The following is a 21,223-nucleotide window of genomic DNA, read 5'->3' as shown; positions in this document are numbered from 1 at the left end:
TGGTTTGTGTTCTGTTTATGCAAATAGTTCTTATTTTTTCAAACACTTCAGTCATACAAAACACACATTCAGAATGTTCGGTCACGTCATGTGATAGTGATCTTTTTCCAATATGGCTTCCACGTGGAAGCTTCATTCACCACAGGTTTCACTGCTGGAGATGGGACAGTGATTCATTTGAGCATAGAAAGCAGAGCTCACTGGAAATAACTGAGTGGGGGAGTATGAATGTCCGTTCATTTCATCTCAATATTTGAAAGAATATAATACATCTAAATTGTCTGAAAATCCATAGGATCACACATTCATGTCAAAAATTATCCATTCACACTCTGTGCATTTCAAAGGAAATTAAAACTCATGATTTAAAAAAAACAAACAATGTTTTCTTTTCGAAAATACTTCAGTCTTCAAGTACAATAATTTACCATTTATGAACAAAACAAACCAGCAATTAACATAAAAGAAAAAAAGACAAACAAAAAAAAAACAAACAAACGAAAAACGAACACTCCCTCATGTCCATAATGTGTGCTTGAATGTCAATAATGAAATGCGGTCAAAATATCAAAAGAATTTCTTGGCGGCTGCTTCTTGTTGACTCCTGCAAAAGACAAAAGACAAATGTACATCAGATACCACAATCAATAAGATGTGTGTAACAAAGTATAACTACTAACTGAACTGGCAAATTTAATATGATGTAAGGCAGGGATGTCAAACTCAGGCCCGGGGGCCAAATTTGGCCCGCAGAGTAATTTTATTTGGCCCGCGAGACCATTTCAAATGTGTATTACAGTTGGCCCATACACCATTAATGTGTAGTGCAGTGTTTCCCAACCTTTTTTGAGCCAGGGCACACTTTTTCCCTTCAAAAAATCTCGCGGCACACCACCAACCAAAAATTATGAAATAATGAAAACAAATTATAGTAGTCGCCTAACAATATAGTCATTTTTATAAAAGTGTCTTGAATAGCAATCAAATAAACACAAAAATGTATTTTTTAATCATCTTTTAAATTTCCTCTTTCAAATAAAAAGTGCACTTAACATGTCCCTTCTTAAGGAAGCTATTAACTTCAAAGTAGGCCTAGGCCTACTATTTACAAATTGTTATTCTGTCCAAAAGCATTCTATTTGCAGGAATACAGAAAATAATGCTTATTCTGACAGTAGCAATGGTATTTAGGAAATATTTCACTGTTACAATATGAATAGGCATGTTTAATATCAATCTCTGTTATGCCTTGCAAGTTCAACGCTTGAACGCTTTCTCTGATTGCGTCTCCATCCACAAAACGCACATTGGCCAGGAGTTGCGCATGTCCACTAATATCAGCCTCGTCAAGTTGCAACGCAAATTTCTTACGGATACGGATCTTTTCCAAAACCACACTTTCGATGTCAGCAGACATGTCATCAATGTCTGGAAATTGTGTTATTTGAGAGTGGGACTTCGGCTATTTCTTTAACCGCTTCAGGTCCACGCATCTCATTTATAATGGCTTTGCAGGCAGGTAATATTAGCGTCTCTGCCACTTTGTGACTTTTCTGATTTAGCTACAAGTTCAGACGTGGTAGCTAGCTTTAAGGTTCTCTCGTTTACCTTTTTCCCTCATAAATGTTGCTTAGTTCTCTTTTTGCTTACGCAGGCCAACAAAATAGTCTGCACTCTTGTTTTGTGACGGGTGTTTCGTTTACATACCAAGCACAATGGAATCGGTGCCGTTGCATCCCACGTACAAGTAGCCTACCGGTTGACCTAAATCCAAATGAAATGTAACTGTCTTTGTATTGACTCGAGCTCACGGCACGGCATTTGCCTTTTTTGACAGCTACTACAATGCTATTCGCTACCTGCTGCCACCTAGTGATAAGGAATTATTACATGATTAGGACGCCAGTCAACAGCAGACACTACATAATGACATATAGGCATTATTTGCTGATAAGAATGAATTCTTTTTTTTTTTTAAAACAAGAATTTTCCACGGCACACTTGACGATCTCTCACGGCACACTAGTGTGCCGCGGCACAGTGGTTGGGAAACACTGGTGTAGTGTAACAAGACATGAACATGAAATTTGGTGTCAAAGGATGTGCAGACACATTTGAACTGACAAATATGATGGGAAAGAGTGCGTGTGAAATTTAGCTATGATTATGAAGTACATGTATGCAGAATTTTAGTCTATTTTAAAAAATAAATGTTGAGTTTGGCCCGCGACTTCGCTCCAGATTTTGATTTTGACCCTCTGTCAATTTGAGTTTGACACCCCTGATGTAAGGGATTCACTGTTAAAATGGACACCTGACCTCTCATGTACTGTATAGGTTAGCCTGGTCCTACCATGGCCTGATACAGACTGCCATTATGAAAAGGTGTTGGTAACACTTTCTATGAAGCCCATATCTATAGCACATTATGAGCACATTCATAACAACTTATAATGCGCATCATAATTATTGTGCATTATGACTACACTTATAACGCCTCATGATGGAGTATATCAACAGTCATGAATAACTATAAATCTAGCTTATAATGCATTATAAATCTTTGGATGTTTTGAGTGCTCGTGAATGGTTATAAACTGCAGGCAGTGAAGGGGCTTATAATGCATTATAACTGTCATGATGCACTATGACTAATAATGATGCACATTATAAGTTGTTATAAATGCGCTCATAATGCGCTATAGATATGGGCTTCATAGAAAGTGTTACCAAGGTGTTTTTATTTCATTCAAGTGCATTCCGCGTTGAGGTGTGACACCTTTGCAAGTTAAGTCGTGCTCATCAACGCCGCTGCAAAGCACTTTTGTCACATGACATGACAGTGCTCAGTTTTTAACAGTGCACAGTTTTGCTGCGCCGAATTTCTGTTGCTAAACACAAAAATGCTCTACTGTGCCCTGACCAAAACCATGCCTAACCCGAACCTGTCAGTAAAGCAATATTTTGCTGCTTTTCTCTTGCCAAGAATAGCAAAACAATCCAAATTGTGCCCTGACCCAAACCATGCCTAAACTTAACCGGTCACAGGGCGTTGTGATGCACGAGTTAACAGGCAGGCGTGATGCACAAACTCGATAGACGATTCAAGTCGGCATGTTATCTTAACGCTCTGGCATGATGACATGTTTGCCTGATACTAATTTTATTCGTACAGAGGGTCTGGAACAGCCTACGGTAATTGAGAAACGTTTACTGGTGGGAGGGCTGAATACCGTTGAAGTTTGAAATGTGTGTCTGATTTTTCCCAATTGGTCTTGCCACTGAGAAATGACTACTGGTAGGATAAGTGAACTCTTAAACACTCAGGGGTTTCTTTTGCCTTCAGACATGTAAACGTTTTTATCTTTTACCTGACATGTTTCGACGGTGTTACTTCCGTCTTCATCAGAGGGTAACACCGTCGAAACATGTCAAGTAAAAGATAAAAACTTTTACATGTCTTAAAGGGACAGTTTGGTCAATTTCAACATGCAGTTGTATTGCTCACGCTACCCTTGACTTGTACCCGGTGATGCCACATTTTTCGGGTCAGCCCTTTCCGAGATATGAGCAATTCTAATGGGGGCAGCATTTGTTTACATTTTTAAAAAATGAAACATAGGCCAACTCCAAATATTTTCCCAAAAGGTACTGCTGTTTGCTAGTTGTCTGCTGATGTTTTATAACCTTTTGGATGTTTTTGGGAATAAATAAAAATGTTTTTTTGAAATGTAAACAAAGAGCTGCCCCCATTACAATGACCAGGATCTTGGAAACGGCTGAAGAAGAAGAAAAAAAAATCTCAGGCACTGACAAGTCCAGGGTAGTGTGAGCATTACAACTGCATGTTGAAATTGACCAAACTGTCCCTTTAAGGCAAAAGAAACCCCTAAGTGTTTAAGTTAAACAGTTAGACATAATGATAAGTGAACTCTGTTTAAGTTTGACACGTGCATTTCCCTCCTCCCTTCCCTGATAGACCCAGTCAGCAACTGTGGGCCCGCCCATGAAATTGCTCGATTTCCCGCACGTTTGCTCCACCCACTGTATGTAGTGGCTTATCAATATGCCAAATAACTGGCAGTGATTGGCACCGCACGACCACGGGTGGAGCATACGGAGGGGAAAACAATGCAGTTTCATGGGCGGGCCAGAGGAGCCGACTGGGTCAATCGGCTGGTTGTCAGGCAACAAGAATAATGTCCGTCTGAAACATCCGTCCCAGGAGTAATGTAGCAATGCCAGGCTAACTACTGGTAATAGAACGTTAGAAAGAAACACTGATGTGTGGTCTTACTTGTACATGACGTATGCGAAGAACAAGAGGGACTGGATGACCACAAACACTATGAAGTGTGTGGTGGACAGGCAGGAGGGTAGAGGAGGGAACTCTGGACATTTCACCTTTTCACTGGGACCCTGGAGGTTAGGACAACACACAAGGTTAAACAAACGAGGTGCACACACACAATGCAAAGAAAATGTTTTAAAAAAACCACCCAAATCAACAAGTTAAAAAAAGTTAATTGCATTGCTGGACTGGAATGTGTTTGCTGGTCGTAAAACACGCAGGGCATTGCATTCTTGCATGAAATATACACATGCACGCCTGACCTGCAACAAGTATATTCCAGCCTTCACAATGTAGGAACAGTTCAAGTCCAAATCAAGTCCAGTTGCCCACAATTAAACTGTTTTATCTGAAGATGACCTGGATGACCTGCTGGATCAGAATCTTATACAGCAGTGATTTTCAACCTATGGGCCGGGGCCCACTGGTGGGCCCTGAAGGTATACCAAGTGGGCTTTGAAATAATATTCTAAAAATTATAAGCACATTTTGGTGTGTGTTGCTGCTGTGGAGAAATTTTTAGTTTCATCTGAGTTTTCTTAACCTTCTACTATTCTTATATTATATTCTCATTTTATTCTCATGATTTGGCTGGGGAAGTCCCCATATAGTGACATATTCTTGTGTGTAAGCTTTTCTGTAATGGGTCATGGGACACTCAGCATTATTGGAAACATGTGAGTCTTATTCGTAATCGGGTCAGAGGTGGGCCCCGAACATTTGTGACAATTTCGAGTGGGCCCCAAGTTGGAAAAGGTTGGGAACCCCTGTTATACAGTATAATCTCAAAGCAGAGTCCCTGTGCATAACCAGTATCCAGGTGCTGGCGGTGTACAGTTATCCACAGAAAAGGGGGGTAAATGCATAATAACATATTGTAATAAATAATAATATATACAAGAATAATTTTGCAAATCAGGGATTCTTGAGAGATGGGACAAAACGCATTTTGAAAACCTGATTTTGAAAATGCAGAATATGTTGTTAATGGTTATATATTCATGTAGATAAAGATGTGTAGTTTCCAGGCATGTAAAAATACAGGCTCCAGGTAAAAAGGCATTTTTAACAAATTAACATGTTTACCATCACACCTAGATTTTCGTCAACTCCGTCAGACACAAGAAAAGTACATAATTGAATAATTATAATAGTCCAACAAGAATCTTTAGCTCTGATTTGAATTGTAATGATACTTAGTTACCTTGATGTACAATAATGTGTAATGCATATATTTAAATTTTAATTTAAGACTGTTATTAACACACAGAGTTCGAAAAATTGGCATTTTCAGACTTTATCTTTTATTTTACAACCATGAGGAAAACACCTAAAGTGGTTAAAATACATGGTGGTATAGATCTAATGACCCTTTATTGCCTAAACGAAAAAAAATGATTAAAGAATTAGCTTTCCCCCCAAAGTATTACAAAAACACCTGAAAGTGCTGAGGAAAATCTTACGGAGTTGACAGAAAAACTGACGGAGTTGACATACTGGTCTGATTTTTGGAGCCTATTTAGTGCAAAATGTTTTTTCACAGTTTATTTTGTAGTTTTGTTATATTCTTAAGCTTCTCTTTTTAAAAAGTTTATTTGTTTTGAATTAAACTTTAGTTTTAACTTTTTTGTCCATATATCGAAAAATTATGTAGTTATATGCATTGTATGCACATTAATATACATATAATGTCCTAAAATAACTTTTCCTCCTGTTTCTACATTTGAAAAGAATATCATATTAGCATATTGAGCAGTTTTTGGTGAATTTGTCAACTCCATAAGATTTTGCATGTCAACTCCATAAGAAAATCTTATGGAGTTGACTCTTACGAAGTTGACAAATGAACCTACTTTTCATAATAACACGTGATTTTCTAAAAAAAAAATAATCTTTTACATCAGCAGTCACTTAAGGACTTGCCGATAAAGTTATTCTAAGCTTTTATTATACAAAATACTGAAACAACCCTTATTTTTATGTAGTATGGTGTTGACACATTATGGTTGTGACATAGGTGGTCTTCCTAAAGATGCATTGATAAAATCAAATATTGAATGTGACCTTAACAGAACAGTGTCTCCATGGCATGTATACCAAACAGGAAGTAGTACCAGGCTGCTTAAGAGTGTGAACTGACCACAATAATGGTAGATTTTTTTGTGTTTTAAAAAAATCTTACGGTGTTGACTAAAAGTCCGGACACATGTTCAATAGTTTAAAATGTATATAAAAAGGTTTATACAGCATTGTACATACATGTAGTTTGATTAATTATCCAAAATACTTGATGACAGAAGCTATGATGTTTGTTACAGTATATTTCATTTTAACCAATTATTATGGTATTGTCAAAATCTAAATCTTGCTTTCGGACATGGGGTTTTGAAGGTACTGATGACACACTGCAACGTGTAAAATAAAAAAAATAAAACTATATAAATATGAAATCATATTTTAGTGTACAAAACTTCTTCTTCCATCATTCCAGCTAATTTTGTTGCAATTTTTAATTACATTGTAAGCACAAACATTAGTTTTATCTCCTGGACATGTTTTGTCCCATCTCTCAAGAATCCCTGAAATGTGTTGCTCAACTAATAAACTCTCAGCAAAGACCACTGTGCGGTGATTTACCCCCTTTTCCTCTTATATAATCCCCTCACAGTCGAATCTCAAAGTTTCAGTCCTCACTGGGTTTTTCTGGATGATATGCTCGACGTTCCTCTTGACCACGTGCAGGTGTTCCTTGATGTCGTTAAAGTGCTGGATGGTCTCGTAGCTGCTGAGTGCTCCCCCAGTAGCATGCTGCACCTGCTGGGCTGAGTCGGCTTGTTGCTTGAGGGCGGTTGATACAGAGGTCCTGTGGACAAGAGAAATAAAGCAACAATCAATATAACTAATACCAGGAAAACAAATGTCACAAATAAATAAAATAAAAAACTAACAAACAAAAAATATTGTTGTTATCATTATAAAAAAACTTTAGCACCAGCACCCCCACTACAACTTCTGACTCCAAACAGACAGACAGACAGACAGACAGACAGACACACACACACAGTACCGTATAGAGTACAAGTATTTATTTATTATACGCTACTCTGACCAATACTTTTCAACTGTAACCACTGGATTTCATACATTACTTGCCACAACTTCATCCAAGGGTTTTCAATCAGTCTTGAATCCTTAATCTTCTTTTCAAGTTTCATTAGTGCAATTGTTTATCATCTGTTTGCATGATCCCGTCATACCCTTTACTTGTACTATAAACAAAGCCCATATAAATGACAAATTATGATTAAAAAGCCACCTGGTTGCCTGCGACTAAGACGGACAAAAAAAAACTATACAATTAAAAAAGTGTACATAATCACATATTCACTCAGTAAGAAAAATACTCAATGTCACTAAAGCAGCAATGAAATTGTATTCATATTTTTGCTGAAACACTTACGATCGATAAGAATCTACCACTCTGCTGGTAGCCAGACTTTTGAGTGGTACTCTGTTGCTGAGGAGAGAGATTCCTATGCATAGTACTGTGAATGCAGCTAAGTTGGTGCTGCTGCCTCTAGTGGCCGATCCCCATAATTGCATGTGGAGCATGGTTGTCAAAGTATTCCTAATCGTAAAATACATGCATCACTCTCAGCCTACTGAAACAATAGTTTTGCATTCAAATTAACACAACCTATCCACTTTAAAAAAAAGAGAGAGATTTTGGTTTGCTTGAAGGAGTTGTTTCAAAGAATAGGCCTCTGTCTCTCTCCAAACATATGATAAAGTGCTGTCCTAAAATGACCCATCACTGAGAGGCCTTGTAAGTTCATTCATGGCACTTTCAGCTCCTAAACGACCTTGGTCAGTTCCAAGTATAGGATATGCCTTAGGGCCCCATAGGATATAATATTTAATCAGTTAAGGATAAACACAACTTAGAATCAGACTCATATCAGCGATTAAATTATATTTCCTGATTACACACAACCACTGACTTTTTCCCCTGGCGCTTTCAGAGATTCATAAGGCGATTTCAAAAATTAAATCAAAACAGAAAAAATGTTGTTTGACAAATGAAACAAACTGGAGAGACATAAGCAAAGTGACCCTTGGAGACCAGCTCAAGCAAGAAAGCAATCAGATGCAGACCAAGTCTGATGCAGCCTGCAAAGGATGTATTTAAAGGCTGTGTAATCCGTTCAGGGCACGCAGCTCCAAGACGTGTCCTTTTCTTCCCTGGAGTAATGGAGGAGGATGTGCGCACGCCTTTAATTTAATAAGGTGCTGACACGACGAACAACAAGAAGATATAGAAAACACAAAGTAAACTCTCAAAGGAGCTTGAAAGGTCACGTGAGGAAGTAAAATTGAAAAAAATAAAACCGCTACTCTGCTGACCTTTTCTTCCCGTTACAGATGCTTAGGCCACAAGGGACCCAGTGGCAGCAATTTCTGAAATTTATTTCTCATAAGGGCAAAAAAAGATTATTAGACATAAATCTCCTCAGAGAAGCAAAGTGAGCATTTGTTAAAGCCTTCATCTAATCTTCATCTACGAGGAATGACCCACTTAGTGTTCTAAAACCCATGTTTTGAGTAATATATTTTTTCTGACGGACTGAGATAAGTCAATATCTTTAATTCACTTTCCAGAACACAGGGTTTAAGGACCCAGTTGCTTTACATAATCTATAGGATAATACGCATCCCTCATCTTAAATAAGTAAGTCATGTGTGGGGTGGAAAGAGATTTGGCATCTCGGCGAATTCACAATACCAGCAGGCTGAGCAGTCCTGAAAAAAGAGCATGCTCTTGTACACTGATTGGTAATGAATGTCTCCGCTGATTTCATCAAGCAATATTCCGCTTTGAGCCTTTTTGCAGATGTCTATGGGATTAGATGGGGCAAAGGGGTGGAGGAGAGTGTTGACCTGGCAGGTGAACTCTAAAGACGGACTGGATTATTTAATCAAGATTCTGGAAAGAGGCTAACTCAAGGCATCTGCTGTAGATGCTACGAGGTGCTAAAATGTCAAAGTGTTTAAGGGGGAGCCTTAATGCCAGTACTGCTCACTGCATCCATCTTTATGATGCAGATTGTCACTCACAAGCAACCAGTTCTATTGTGGATAGGATGGTGAAGATCGTGACAGAAAGACAGGTGCAGAGAGAGAGATGGGGTACACACGTGCAAGAGTAGAAACAAACGATTCAAAGAACCACGTTTTAACTGCCATTGATCAATGCATGTCATGCTTCTTAACTATGGAAACTATGGAAATTGTATGTTGTACAAACATGCATGTTACAACATGTGGGTCAACTGTGCAGAATGTAAACAAAGTCTTATCTTGGCTTTAATGGAGTTCAAATATGTCCAATGCACAGAACTGTCTGATCCTCACCAAATTATATTGCATATTATCTAAAATAATAGTCTCATCAAACTTCAAAGTCGACACCTCTTCTGAGTATGGTAACACCAAAAAAACAACAATAGAGGCACGCAACAGCAAAATATGTTATTGCTGGTAAACGTGAAAACAAGTGGCTGACGTCAGAAAGAAATACTCCAAAATGTAATAATCAGGCTTAGTGTGAACAGGTCTCTTCACTGCGGCTTCCAGGTTTCATCACAGCATTCAGACCTTCAGAGCTACGTAGTATTATCCCCTCAGCCTAACCAAACCAGTAGGCTACACTCATCTTCTCAACATGAGAGGGTCAGAAAAGAGCCATCACCAAAAAAAAACACACAAAAAAACTAATCATCAGCGTGTGTGGCTCCGGCTCAGTATTAGGCTTAAGTCGTCCGTCGAGAAAACACCTCGGTCATTTCATTGCGTTTTTTTAATTATTATAGATGTAATGCCTCCTAAGGCTACTCTCTAGCCTAAGGCAGTAGCCCCAATAGTCTCATGACCGAGTCATAGGGGAGGGCACTCACTCACAGAGAGACCCCCCCCCATCTCCAAAAATGGTTATAAGGAGGGAGGGGGTAGGGTTCAGGGGCCAGATAAGGTTGCTCTCTCCCAGTGGGGAGTCTCGTCTTTAAATGAGAGGGGAGGACGATGCTGAAAGGAGCGGGTGGGGGGGGATTTTGGGGGATTGGGGTGCGAGCGGTGTTAAACCATAGGTATTACACCAAAAGTCAATCCCCCCACCACCAACCGCCCCCCTCAACCTCACTCCATGTCAGATGGCTCACAGCGGTGGAAAGGAAATGAGCAAAGAGGCTTGATAATGGGCCACGCGTCTCCTCACCTCTAAACTGGGCTGCTTTACACAGATTTACAAGAGGGGCTTACCACTCAGATTGGACGCTTTATTGCCCTGGATTTGCCCAGTCGGCATACAAACGGTGAAATTAGGCCTTCGTGCCCTTCATCACGACCATCTGGACCTCAGCATGTGCACAATCATGTGTATTTATGTGGTGTGTGTGTGTGTGTGTGTGTGTGTGTGTGTGTGTGTGTGTGTGTGTGTGTGTGTGTGTGTGTGTGTGTGTGTGTGTGTGTGTGTGTGTGTGGGCATACTCACTTTACATCATTCAGGCTGTTGAGAACATCCCGCTGCATTGCGATAAGAGAGTCGATGTCCTGATTGGGGACCTTAAGCAGAAGACCCAAGAATAAGACCCCAGAAATGAAGTGATATTTGTTTCTAAATATTTGAGGTGGTGACACCATATGCAGTAGAGGCGTAAAGTTTGGACACACTTACTCCTATTCTGTGCGTTCTCTTTATTTTCAGTACATAGAAGATTCATTGTCTCATCTCATCAAAACAGTTTTGATGCCTTCAGTGAGAATCTAAAATGTACTGTAAATAAATTGTCCCGAAAATAAAGAATGCATTGAATGTGAAGGTGTGTCCAAACCTTTGGCCTGCACTGTACATTTTTTTGCGGGGCCTTTTTGCCTTTATTTTGACAGGACAGTAGAGGAGAGACAGGAAATGATTCCAAATGAATCCCCCTCATTCTTACTGTATGTGGATCTGTAGAAAGGGCCCTAGTCTTCCTCATACCTGTCCAGACTGGGTGCTGCGCTTGGTCATCTCCTCGGTGAGGACGCTGACGTATCTCCTCTGCTCGTCCAGGATCATGGCCAGCTGCCTGTTCAGCTGCTTGATCTCCAGGTGGATCTGGTTCTGGCCCTCAAACACCTGGCGGATCTCTCGGTCGTTCACAGTCTCATACAGGTCCTCAACTGGAGAGGAGAGGCAGAGATTCTTTAAGTATATAGAGATATGCCATTGTAATAGGTTGCTATGGGCACCTAATGTGACCAGGTTCCGGTCTGCCTAAAGGGACGTGTCATAATGCTCCTAGCATTGAATAGAACAGTCCTTAGGTCTGCCTAAAGGGGGATTTCACCCACCTCCCCCTTGCAATAATAGAACCCGGAAACAATGGGCCAATGGAACCTCTCTCTCTCTCTCTCTACTCTCTCTGGGAGAGGGGTGGAAGCAGAGAGTGGAGACTCAGGAGGGGGGTATGGGATATGCCACTTACAGAGGATGAATGTATGGTGTGCTGCCCACCTACTTCAGACTTTCTTAGTTGGCCTCTCTCTTAATAATGGTCCTAGATTCGTGCAAATTACAGTTATGGGGTTCTACCTTGTCACTTGAAAAGCATACCAAGATTCAGTAAAAACAACTGTCTGAATTTACATGGAAGTTGGGGGCAGTCGTGGTGTAATGATTAGACAGTTGGACTGTACAGGTAAATCAAATGGGTGGCAGATTCAATCCCACCCTTACTAATCTGGTATGACTGTAGTGCCCTTGAGCAAGGCACCTATCCCCACACTGCTCCAGGGACTGTAATCAATACCCTGTAATATCTCTAAATAGCTTTGGATTAAAGTGTCAGCTAAGTGTAATGTGTAGTATAATGTAATGTATAATGACCCACAGAGGGAAGCTGTACTCACTGGGTAGCCTAGTAAACTAGCCCTTCCTGCCAGTGGACAAAATTATTATTGCCTGCGAGTGGGTCTAGCCTCAGACAATGCCCCAGGCCCTGAAACTGGCGGACAAATCACAACGCAGAAGATTTGTTTTGAATATTTGGATGCAAATCGGGCAGGGTTTTTGGTCACAGTATTTGCCTATAGGCACAGACACGGTTTGAAAAACAACAGGTTGTTCCCATCAACAATCTTCCAATGTCTCATTGATCGGGCGCAGACTAAATATTGACATTTAATCTCCCATTTAGTCTGGCTTGCCAGGCTACTCACTGGGTTCTCCCTGCACGTCGGGGTGCTCCTTCTGGAACTCTTCTTTCTTCTTGTCCAGCTCCTGCTGGAAGTTCAGGAACTCCTCCTCGTACTTGTCCTTCTCCTCTTTCGGCATCTCCTGCTCCTCTTGTGGCTGCCACCCAGAGAGAGGAGACAAGAGAGAGAAAGTGTCAAACTTTAACCTGGGCTGTGTGTGCGAGTGTTGTAATGACCCAACCCCCTAACCTTAACCATACGCACTGTGACTAGTGACATGCCCCTCGCCCCCTCCCTGATATTACCTGTGTTATGTGTGTCTTGAATTGCCCTTGGGGGCACTATGTGTATTTATGTAAGCTACTTGACACCTGAATCCTCCCCCCTCAATAATTCTAATAAATCAATTACTCTACTCTACTACTCTACTACTACAAGCCTCAACCACACACACTACTCAAACATATTCAGAGCAGCAGTTACCTTACTTCAACTACTACCTACTTTACCAACGACTTCAATCTCAGAAATCCAAAGATGCACAAAAACACACCAAGACAGTCACCTGTATACCCGTTAATTTCTTCATACTGTGACTTGTTTTGTGAGAAGTGCTGCTGTGATAAGTGGAGACTCACCGGTTCTTGGCCTGGCTCTGTTAGCCTGAACGTGAGGAAGGAAAGAACATCGTGATCGTCTAGGGAGAAAAAGGAATATGATCAACATAAGGTTAGAAGAGGACCGTGTATTCTACAGACAGCTCCTTCATATTAAATGAAACTAAAAAATAAAATGTTACATTTAGTTATTGATTACTTTGATCTCAGATTTAGTATGTAATATTTTTAGTAGTTTATTTCCAGAATTCATGTTGCTCATTCACAAATGTTACCCTTTTCGCAAACACTTACCACCACCATCAAATTCTTACACAAAACGTATTCATTATGACTGGGAAAATTACCCTTTTCATTCATGAAAAGGTGGATCTTCTCCATCTTTGTCAATTTGAATTCCCAGTAGTAGACATTTCAGCTGCAAAACTGTTCTTTAGTCATACCAGTAGTCATATTAGCGTATTACTTAGTAAATATTCATGAAAAGATCATATTTAGGAATAGGCAGCACAGTTGCAATGAGCAGCATAGTTGCAATACCTACTCTGGCCACAATCTATCTCTCTATCCTTACAGCCATCCCTTCCTCCCTCCCTCATCCATCCATCCATCCATCCATCCATCCATCATCTTCCCACCTGCTAGCCCTCCGGTGGCTGCTGAGATCCCGAAGAAGCCCTCAGCAGGGATTATCATGTTCTCCACTTTGGCACAGAACTCGTAGTCATCCTTGTTTGGCGTGAAACCGTTGTTGATCATAACCTGACAAAAAAACAAAACAAAACAAAATGCCTCTTTGAAAATAAATCAGGGCTTCTGTGGATTTTGTAACTCATCGTTAAAATGTAACGTGACAAAGAAACGATTTGCTGGTTTGTCGTTTTCCGTTTTGATTGGGAATTTAATGATATGGATGTCTTCTTGAGTAAACAGTTTATAAATGTCCAATCCATTAACTCTTGACATTGACACCTGACCTACTCATCTAAAATGCGTCATCACAATCATCTGAAAAGTGGGCTTGGAGGGAGTGCGAATTCATAGAAGTCACCATCATTACCGTTAATGTCTTCTGGTAGTAGGTGATTTTGGCACGGACTGGGTAGGGTTTATTTCTGAAGTCTCTTAGACATGTGCCCAAAGACTGGGTTGTCCCATCACTGTAAAAAAATAAAATGAAATAAAAAAAGCATTAAACGTGCCATAATAACACATTATTTTTGTATTATTATCATCATCTATATTATTATCATTAACATTAGCTATTGTTGTAATGTTGATTATTATTATTACTAGTAGTAATATAATATTTGCCCTTATAACACACACGTCTGATTAATCTCAGAATCCATTTAGGATGGCACTTAAGAAAGAAACTATACAAGACGTAATACACCCAAGACATTAAATTGCTGCATTTTAATTGAAAGGCGTGAGATGTTGTGTTAAAACAGGAAGTCCACATATTCATGTTGAGTGAAGTCTCTTTTGAATGGACAGTATGGCCGGCTGGTGTCCTCAGCAGGCCAGTGGTAGTGGAAGTGATTTAATGCTTTCACTGCCTCACACAGATTAGGACAAACACAGGATTATAATCCCACCCCCTCCTTCCCCTCCCAGCCTCTCTTCCTGTAGCATCCCTCCTCCCTTCTCCACCTCCCTCCCACCCTCAGCAGATATAATCATATTTTCTAATCTTCTTTAAGTTGTGAAAATTACAGTGGTGTTGTTGTCGTCATCATTAAGGAGGAAAGCTTTACTTTACTTACTTCTGATGGTCGTAAACAAGGTTCCCATTGTTTCCCACCACGATGACAGCCGGGTTATTTTTCTACACGTCATTTGTTGTCACAGAAGACAGTGTAGGGAGACACAAGAGAGATAGGAAGATTAATCTCTTATTTGTTATTACAGTATTTCCTCACCTTTTTTCATACAGTGAGGAGGATGATTAAGATTTTATATTGTACAGTGACCTTCCATTGTGTTGTTGACATTATTAAATAATGCCCCATAATCACATTGTTTTCTGACTGAACTTTGCCTAAAAGATAAACAATTTTTGCTTTTTGCCATGACACGTCATCATACCCCCATCTCTGTACACAAGTAAACAACCAGCAAAACAACATACGGTAATAATAAAACAACAATAAAAAAAACAAAATCTACCACCCAAGCCAAAATGGCATTATTGTGGCTCATTTAAAACCACAGATTGGAGCAGAAATATTAGAATTAGAAATATTATTTAACCCTTACAACACAGCCCCTGTTATAAATTAGCTGTTACCAGAATGTCAATGACCAAGTCGTAATGTACTACTTAAGGCCCTGTGCACTATCACAGTGGAGTAGTACTATGGTAGTTAAGTTTTTCAGTGACTATTACAACGTTCTAGTAGTCACTACTGGAACGACGTGTGTTAAGGGTCTACACATTGACAAGAACTAAACCTTCATCCCTCTCTCCTACTCACTTTCCTGTCACTCTTTCCTGTCCTGGGATTTTAAAGGAGAGGAAATATATTAAAGAAAAAAGAAAGAGGTGGTTACCTTCCCATCGTTGTCGAAGGAGTCGAAGAAGATGCCCACTCCGTTCCACTGGTCAGCTGCTCCGTACACCGGCCCCGTCAGGCCCTGGGCTGCTGTGTACCACACCGCCTGGTAGAACACACAAGTGAACATAAAATAGGTAAAATAAAATATTAAACAAAACATTTTGCATTGTCTCTGAAATGAATAAAGAACCAAACACCCCATTTTCAGGTGTTGCTTATGAACTTACAGGCTTACATGTTTAGACAAGAAACCAGCCATTTTAAAATATACGTTTTTTGATATTCAATTTTTAATTTTTCAATGTGGCATAATTCATATTCTGAAGGTTGTTGTATTCCATGCTGTTTGAGTAATTTGTAGAGCCAGAAAAGAGCTTTCAAACAATACCTCAGACATCCTTTTGTGACTTACACTGACTGATATAATCAAGGCTGACTGCATAGTGTCCTACCCTCACATGTAAACCTTTGCAAGTCTGCTTCTCCCTTAATATTGGTGTCAGATTCACAAAAATGCAGTTCGGGGGTGCTACCTTGCTACTAAACATGCACAGCAAGTATGATTGAAATCCGTGTCGGTCGGGTCCCAAAGTGTCTGATTCCACGTGAAATGACCCAAATGGATATTGGCACAATCAAATAATTAAACAAGTCTCTTATGGACATAAATGGTAGAAATCCAGCAGCCACTCAACAGCATATTGATATGTTGCTTCTGAAACCAATCTGCCCCATTCATATTTTAGCAGCATTTGTCCACCTGTAGTGGTGGGTAGTGCCAATCTCTATCCATCACCGACTTTATGACAGAGGCGGCAATATAAGATTGTGGTTGTTGCATAAGGGCACGTTACGACTTCCTTCAGTTTTATCAAGCTGTAGATCATCTGCTTGCATGACCAGTTTAACCTGAAAGGGTCCACGCTGCTTCCAGACTCCAACAACATCATCGCTCTCGCTCTACAAATGTATGCATATACTGTAATATCAATTCCGCAGTTACAAACTGTTAAAATGGTGGTAACAGCAACATCTATTATATCAACCTCAACCTGACCTTTGTACAACTGAATTACTGTATTCAGAGTATATTGTGTCTCGTTGCTCAAAGTACATGCTCCAGAAGGTGTGCGCCGATAAAATAACTGATATATGGATTCAGGAGCCAGACTTTTAAGTGCTTTGGGTCGCACACACACACACACACACACACACCAAAGCACACGCACACACACACACACACACACACACACACACACACACACACACACACACACACACACACACACACACCAAAGCACACGCACACGGACACACACGCACACGCACACGCACACAATTTGGCCACAGGTCCTCTGTGTTTCCCAGAAAATTGGATATAATCAGCCAGGTACGATGTAAAAAAGCTTCTTGGTTTATTGTTGCAATATATGCTATATAAAGTATCATTGAGCGTGTTAACCGATCTATTAGGTAAACAGATACATGATTCCTATTACTAGCACTAGTGTTTCTCAACGGGGGTGTTTGGGAGCCCCAGGGGGGGAGTTGAGAAGGATACAGCTGAGAGGGAGCGGAGCTTAGTTGTCATTCGTCTATTTTATTTTTTAATCCCAAGGGGGGCGTTGCATTTATTTAAAAACGGTTGAGAACTACTGAGCTACACAGACAAACATCCACACAAAGTGTGTCCACCAAGTGAGAGCTCAGAGGAGGGGTCGGGCAGCAGCCAGTGACCTTAAAGGGACACTGTGCAGGAAATGGTCAAAAAAGGGCAACTATGCTGCTCATTGAAACTATGTTGCCTATTGCCAGATTTGATCTTTTCATGAAAGTTAACTAAATAATAAACTAATATTTTCTAGAATGGGCCAAGTACAGTCATTTGTGCAGCTAAAAATGGCTATTTCTGGAAATTAAAAATGGAGGACCATGGAGAAGATCCCCCTTTTCATGTATGAAAAATGCATTTTTTCCAGTCATAATGAATACTTAGAATTTGATGGCGGTGGTAAGTATTCATGAAAAAGGTAACATTATTGAATGGGTAGCATGAATTCTGGAAATAAACAACTAAACATCTCACACAGTGTCCCTTTAACTGAGGCCAGAAAGGGTGATCTTTACAACACGCACACACGCAAACGCAAACGCACCGTGCGCGTATATCACTAAAACACTTTGTGTACTGGGTTTGAAGTGAACACTGTATTATAAGGGTGTGTGTGTGTATGTGTGGTTGAGCATTCATCAAAAAACAAAAGAATGAATTCTGCCACAATGTCAAGATACAAGATGACTGCTGGTAATGGTACACACCAGTCCGTCTGCTCCCATCCTCCCACGTCCAGAAACTCGGAAGGTAACCTCCATCTCCCAGTGCTCAAACTTGATGGGGTTCTTGGTCCACACCGAGCCCTTCTGGCTCCGCAGTGAGGGGGTAATACGGATCTGGTCTGAACTGGGGATCGCATCTGGACACAGCAGGGAAGACGCAGGGAAGTAAACAGGCAGATGAGAAGAGATAGTCTCACAGAAAACCACACCAGAAGGCCAAACTTGCTGGCTGTATTTGTTTCATTATTGGTGAAAAATATACATTGTGGATTATCCAGAAAATATATACTATATTATTGTAAAATAAGAGAATATATTTGAATATATAAGATCATGCACGCTGCATAAGAACTGAAGTATTTTGCATTGATGAAAGTTAAAGAGTGCACTTGAGGGCAGAAGAATATTGATTATTGGGTCACACATTCATGACCTCACTAGGACATGTACTTTTCAGGTTCTGTCTGGCACAACCTGCCATCTACTTACACAAGAAGCCACATTTACTTCCAAGCAGCAAAGAAGGACAGAGCCATCCACACATAGCTATAGCACTGTTGTTGTGCTGCTACAGGGGTGGGGAACCTTTTTTATTCGAGGGGCCATTTCAAATTCCTCCAAGGGCCGTAAAAGTCCTCCGAGGGCCGTACTATGAACACAAACCAGGATTTCCCATTCCACTTTAGGCCTATATCAGTTCAGTTCAACTTTATTGGTACCCGAAGGTAAACTGGGGTTTGCAGTATAAAAGAGAAGATGGCTGTCCTTACATCAGAACCACAAGACACATGACACATAAACATGGAGTCTAAAAAACACATGTAGGCTTCACAAGGAAATAAATAAAAATGTTTGACATTTGACTGAAAAATACACATACAACATATACACACGGGGGGAGGGGAGGGGGGGGGAGGGGAGGGGAGGGNGGGGGCACCATAGCAGAAGTGACACCACACTCCTGGTGCAGCTAAAGTGCAAAGAGCATTTTTACAAATACATTTTTTATTTTATTTTACATCTTGTTTAGCAAAGTAATTGCAGCTGGGACAAAACTGCTTTTGAACCTATTGGTTCTGCAACCAGGAACTACCAGCCTCCGTCCAGAGGGGAGGTACTGGAACTCACTATGCAAAGGGTGTCGGCTATCATCTAGGATAGCCATTGCTATCCGCTATATTGAAGGCAGCCACCTTTAAAACAGGCTCCACCTTCTCTAGGTCCTCTGCATGTAACTTAATTGTATTGCAAATGTATTTTCTAAGATTCCATTACAAAATGTCATATTTCAAGTGAAGCTGCATAACATTAATATTACATCGAGGGCCGCAGAAAACGGAAACGGCCCCCGAGACACAAGTTCCCCACCCCTGTGCTAGATCATTTGATCATGAAACCGGAGGCCGTAGGCCAAGCTCCAGTTTCTGTGTCGTTGAGGTACTGTGGCTTAGCAGGGCAGTAGGCCTACAAGCTACCGTTACAACATGTCCACGGCCTTGACAATGACAGCACCCGAAACAGGGAATCCCCATCATAGAAGGATAGGGAAGCCCTATCAACATAGATTTTATGTTTATTGTTTTTAGTACCTAACTGGATAGCATATCAGAAAAGGAACAAGTAGAAATGTGTGTGCACTGTGTTAGCTACTGGCACAGAGAAACTGGGTCTGGAACAATGACCTGCACTGCACAATCAATTGGCCTGAGTGACTAGAAAAAACTTGGACACGTTCCAAAATGACAGGGATTTGTTTGCTAATCTGTGGACAGCATGTGGCAAGATATGAGAGTTCACCTATTAGACTATCAGCTAAAGAAAGTTCACAGGGGCATTTGGTGCCTAGCCCTATTCTGCTGGCAAAAATCATTACACACAATTTCCACAGCTGAGCCAGGACACAGCCGACTTGTCAGAGAAGTTGCACAAGTATTTTGTAAATGCAGGCACAGTTGTGGTGCTCCCCTTTTAAATAGTGGCTTGCAATGGGCACTAGGTTGCAGCTGTATCACAATAACAGCTGTGCATTACATTTAACAGTTCTGGCATCTCATCTACACTGATTTCCCCAGAGTCCCTGACAGGAAGGAGAGATGACTTGACCTGACATGCAAGAGCAAGACAGCAACCAGGGTTCTAGTTCTACCACATCATCAAGCCAAAACCACAGCTGCTTGTTATGACACGTCTCTGTCTATGATGATGCTGGCATGTCTCCAGGTCTATCATAGCTTACTTGCAAGTGAGATAACTTAATTGTCGTCTGATATTGCTAAAATCTCCCCAATACAGCATTCAGACAATGCGCGTAGCTTCACCGTATCTTTATCATTTAGTTGGGGCAAACCCAGAAAGTCAAGCCCGCAGGCAGACATAACGGTGACAGAGCGGCAGGTTTGGCTAGCAGACACAAACTTACTTCCAGTGTGAACCCAAAACGGTACGCTGCCGTCGCTTTGAGACAAGTGCGGTCCTTTGAAACTATACTTGTATTCAAATCGTCGGTGCGGCGTATCCCCGCCTGTCGACGAACCTGTAGCGATTTCGGCATAAATACAGCGTAACAATATAGATACTATTAATAAATACACATCAGCAGTCAGGCACTTGGCTATGGACACCGCCATCTTTCGGTTGCACTGCTGACGTAGCGTTGGATCAAGAGGATGACGGGAATGCCTGTAGGGCCAACAGGGCGCTTTCTGATTGGTTGAAAATCTGACAGATGCTGTTCGCTGGTGTTTTCTTGTTTGCGTGCGTGCGTGTGCTTCTACCTCTTGCTTGCGTCTGAGAGAGAGACAGAGGGAGAGAATTTATAGATATATACCGGTAGGCATACAGTATAACATTTATTATATTTACATTCTTTACAAAGGTAGGCCAATAACATCATGTAGGCTACCACACTACACAAACGTAGGTGGCCTATAATAATAATAATAATAACAATAGGCCTAATAATAATAATCATTCTAAACATCGTGCAAATGTCAGTTTTCCATCAGCCACTGAGGGCAAAGCTCTATGACACCATAAATATTCAAAAGCATCAACATTTTGAATAGGCTGATAGAAATTAAACTCCATTTGCATTCTTACTTTAACCAGGCTCACAAAAGTGACCA

General features: G+C 40.7%; 1 protein-coding gene across 1 annotated transcript; it reads right to left on the bottom strand.

Moving 5' to 3' along the window:
• lman1 (lectin, mannose-binding, 1) lies at nt 1-20,737 on the bottom strand. Its single transcript, XM_063211354.1, has 13 exons — nt 20,518-20,737; nt 18,081-18,235; nt 15,757-15,864; nt 14,970-15,031; nt 14,261-14,360; nt 13,839-13,962; nt 13,222-13,280; nt 12,608-12,740; nt 11,388-11,569; nt 10,899-10,969; nt 7,046-7,214; nt 4,298-4,419; nt 1-604 (listed from the first exon to the last, which is right to left on the bottom strand). The coding sequence occupies exons 1-13, from the start codon at nt 20,723-20,725 to the stop codon at nt 568-570; spliced, it is 1,530 nt and encodes a 509-aa protein (XP_063067424.1). The 5' UTR covers nt 20,726-20,737; the 3' UTR covers nt 1-567.
• Between the last annotated feature and the right edge of the window lie 486 nt (nt 20,738-21,223).

Source organism: Engraulis encrasicolus, chromosome 11 (genome assembly GCF_034702125.1).
Source record: "Engraulis encrasicolus isolate BLACKSEA-1 chromosome 11, IST_EnEncr_1.0, whole genome shotgun sequence".
Lineage (NCBI taxonomy): Eukaryota > Metazoa > Chordata > Actinopteri > Clupeiformes > Engraulidae > Engraulis > Engraulis encrasicolus.
This window is presented reverse-complemented; position numbering and strand designations above follow the sequence as displayed.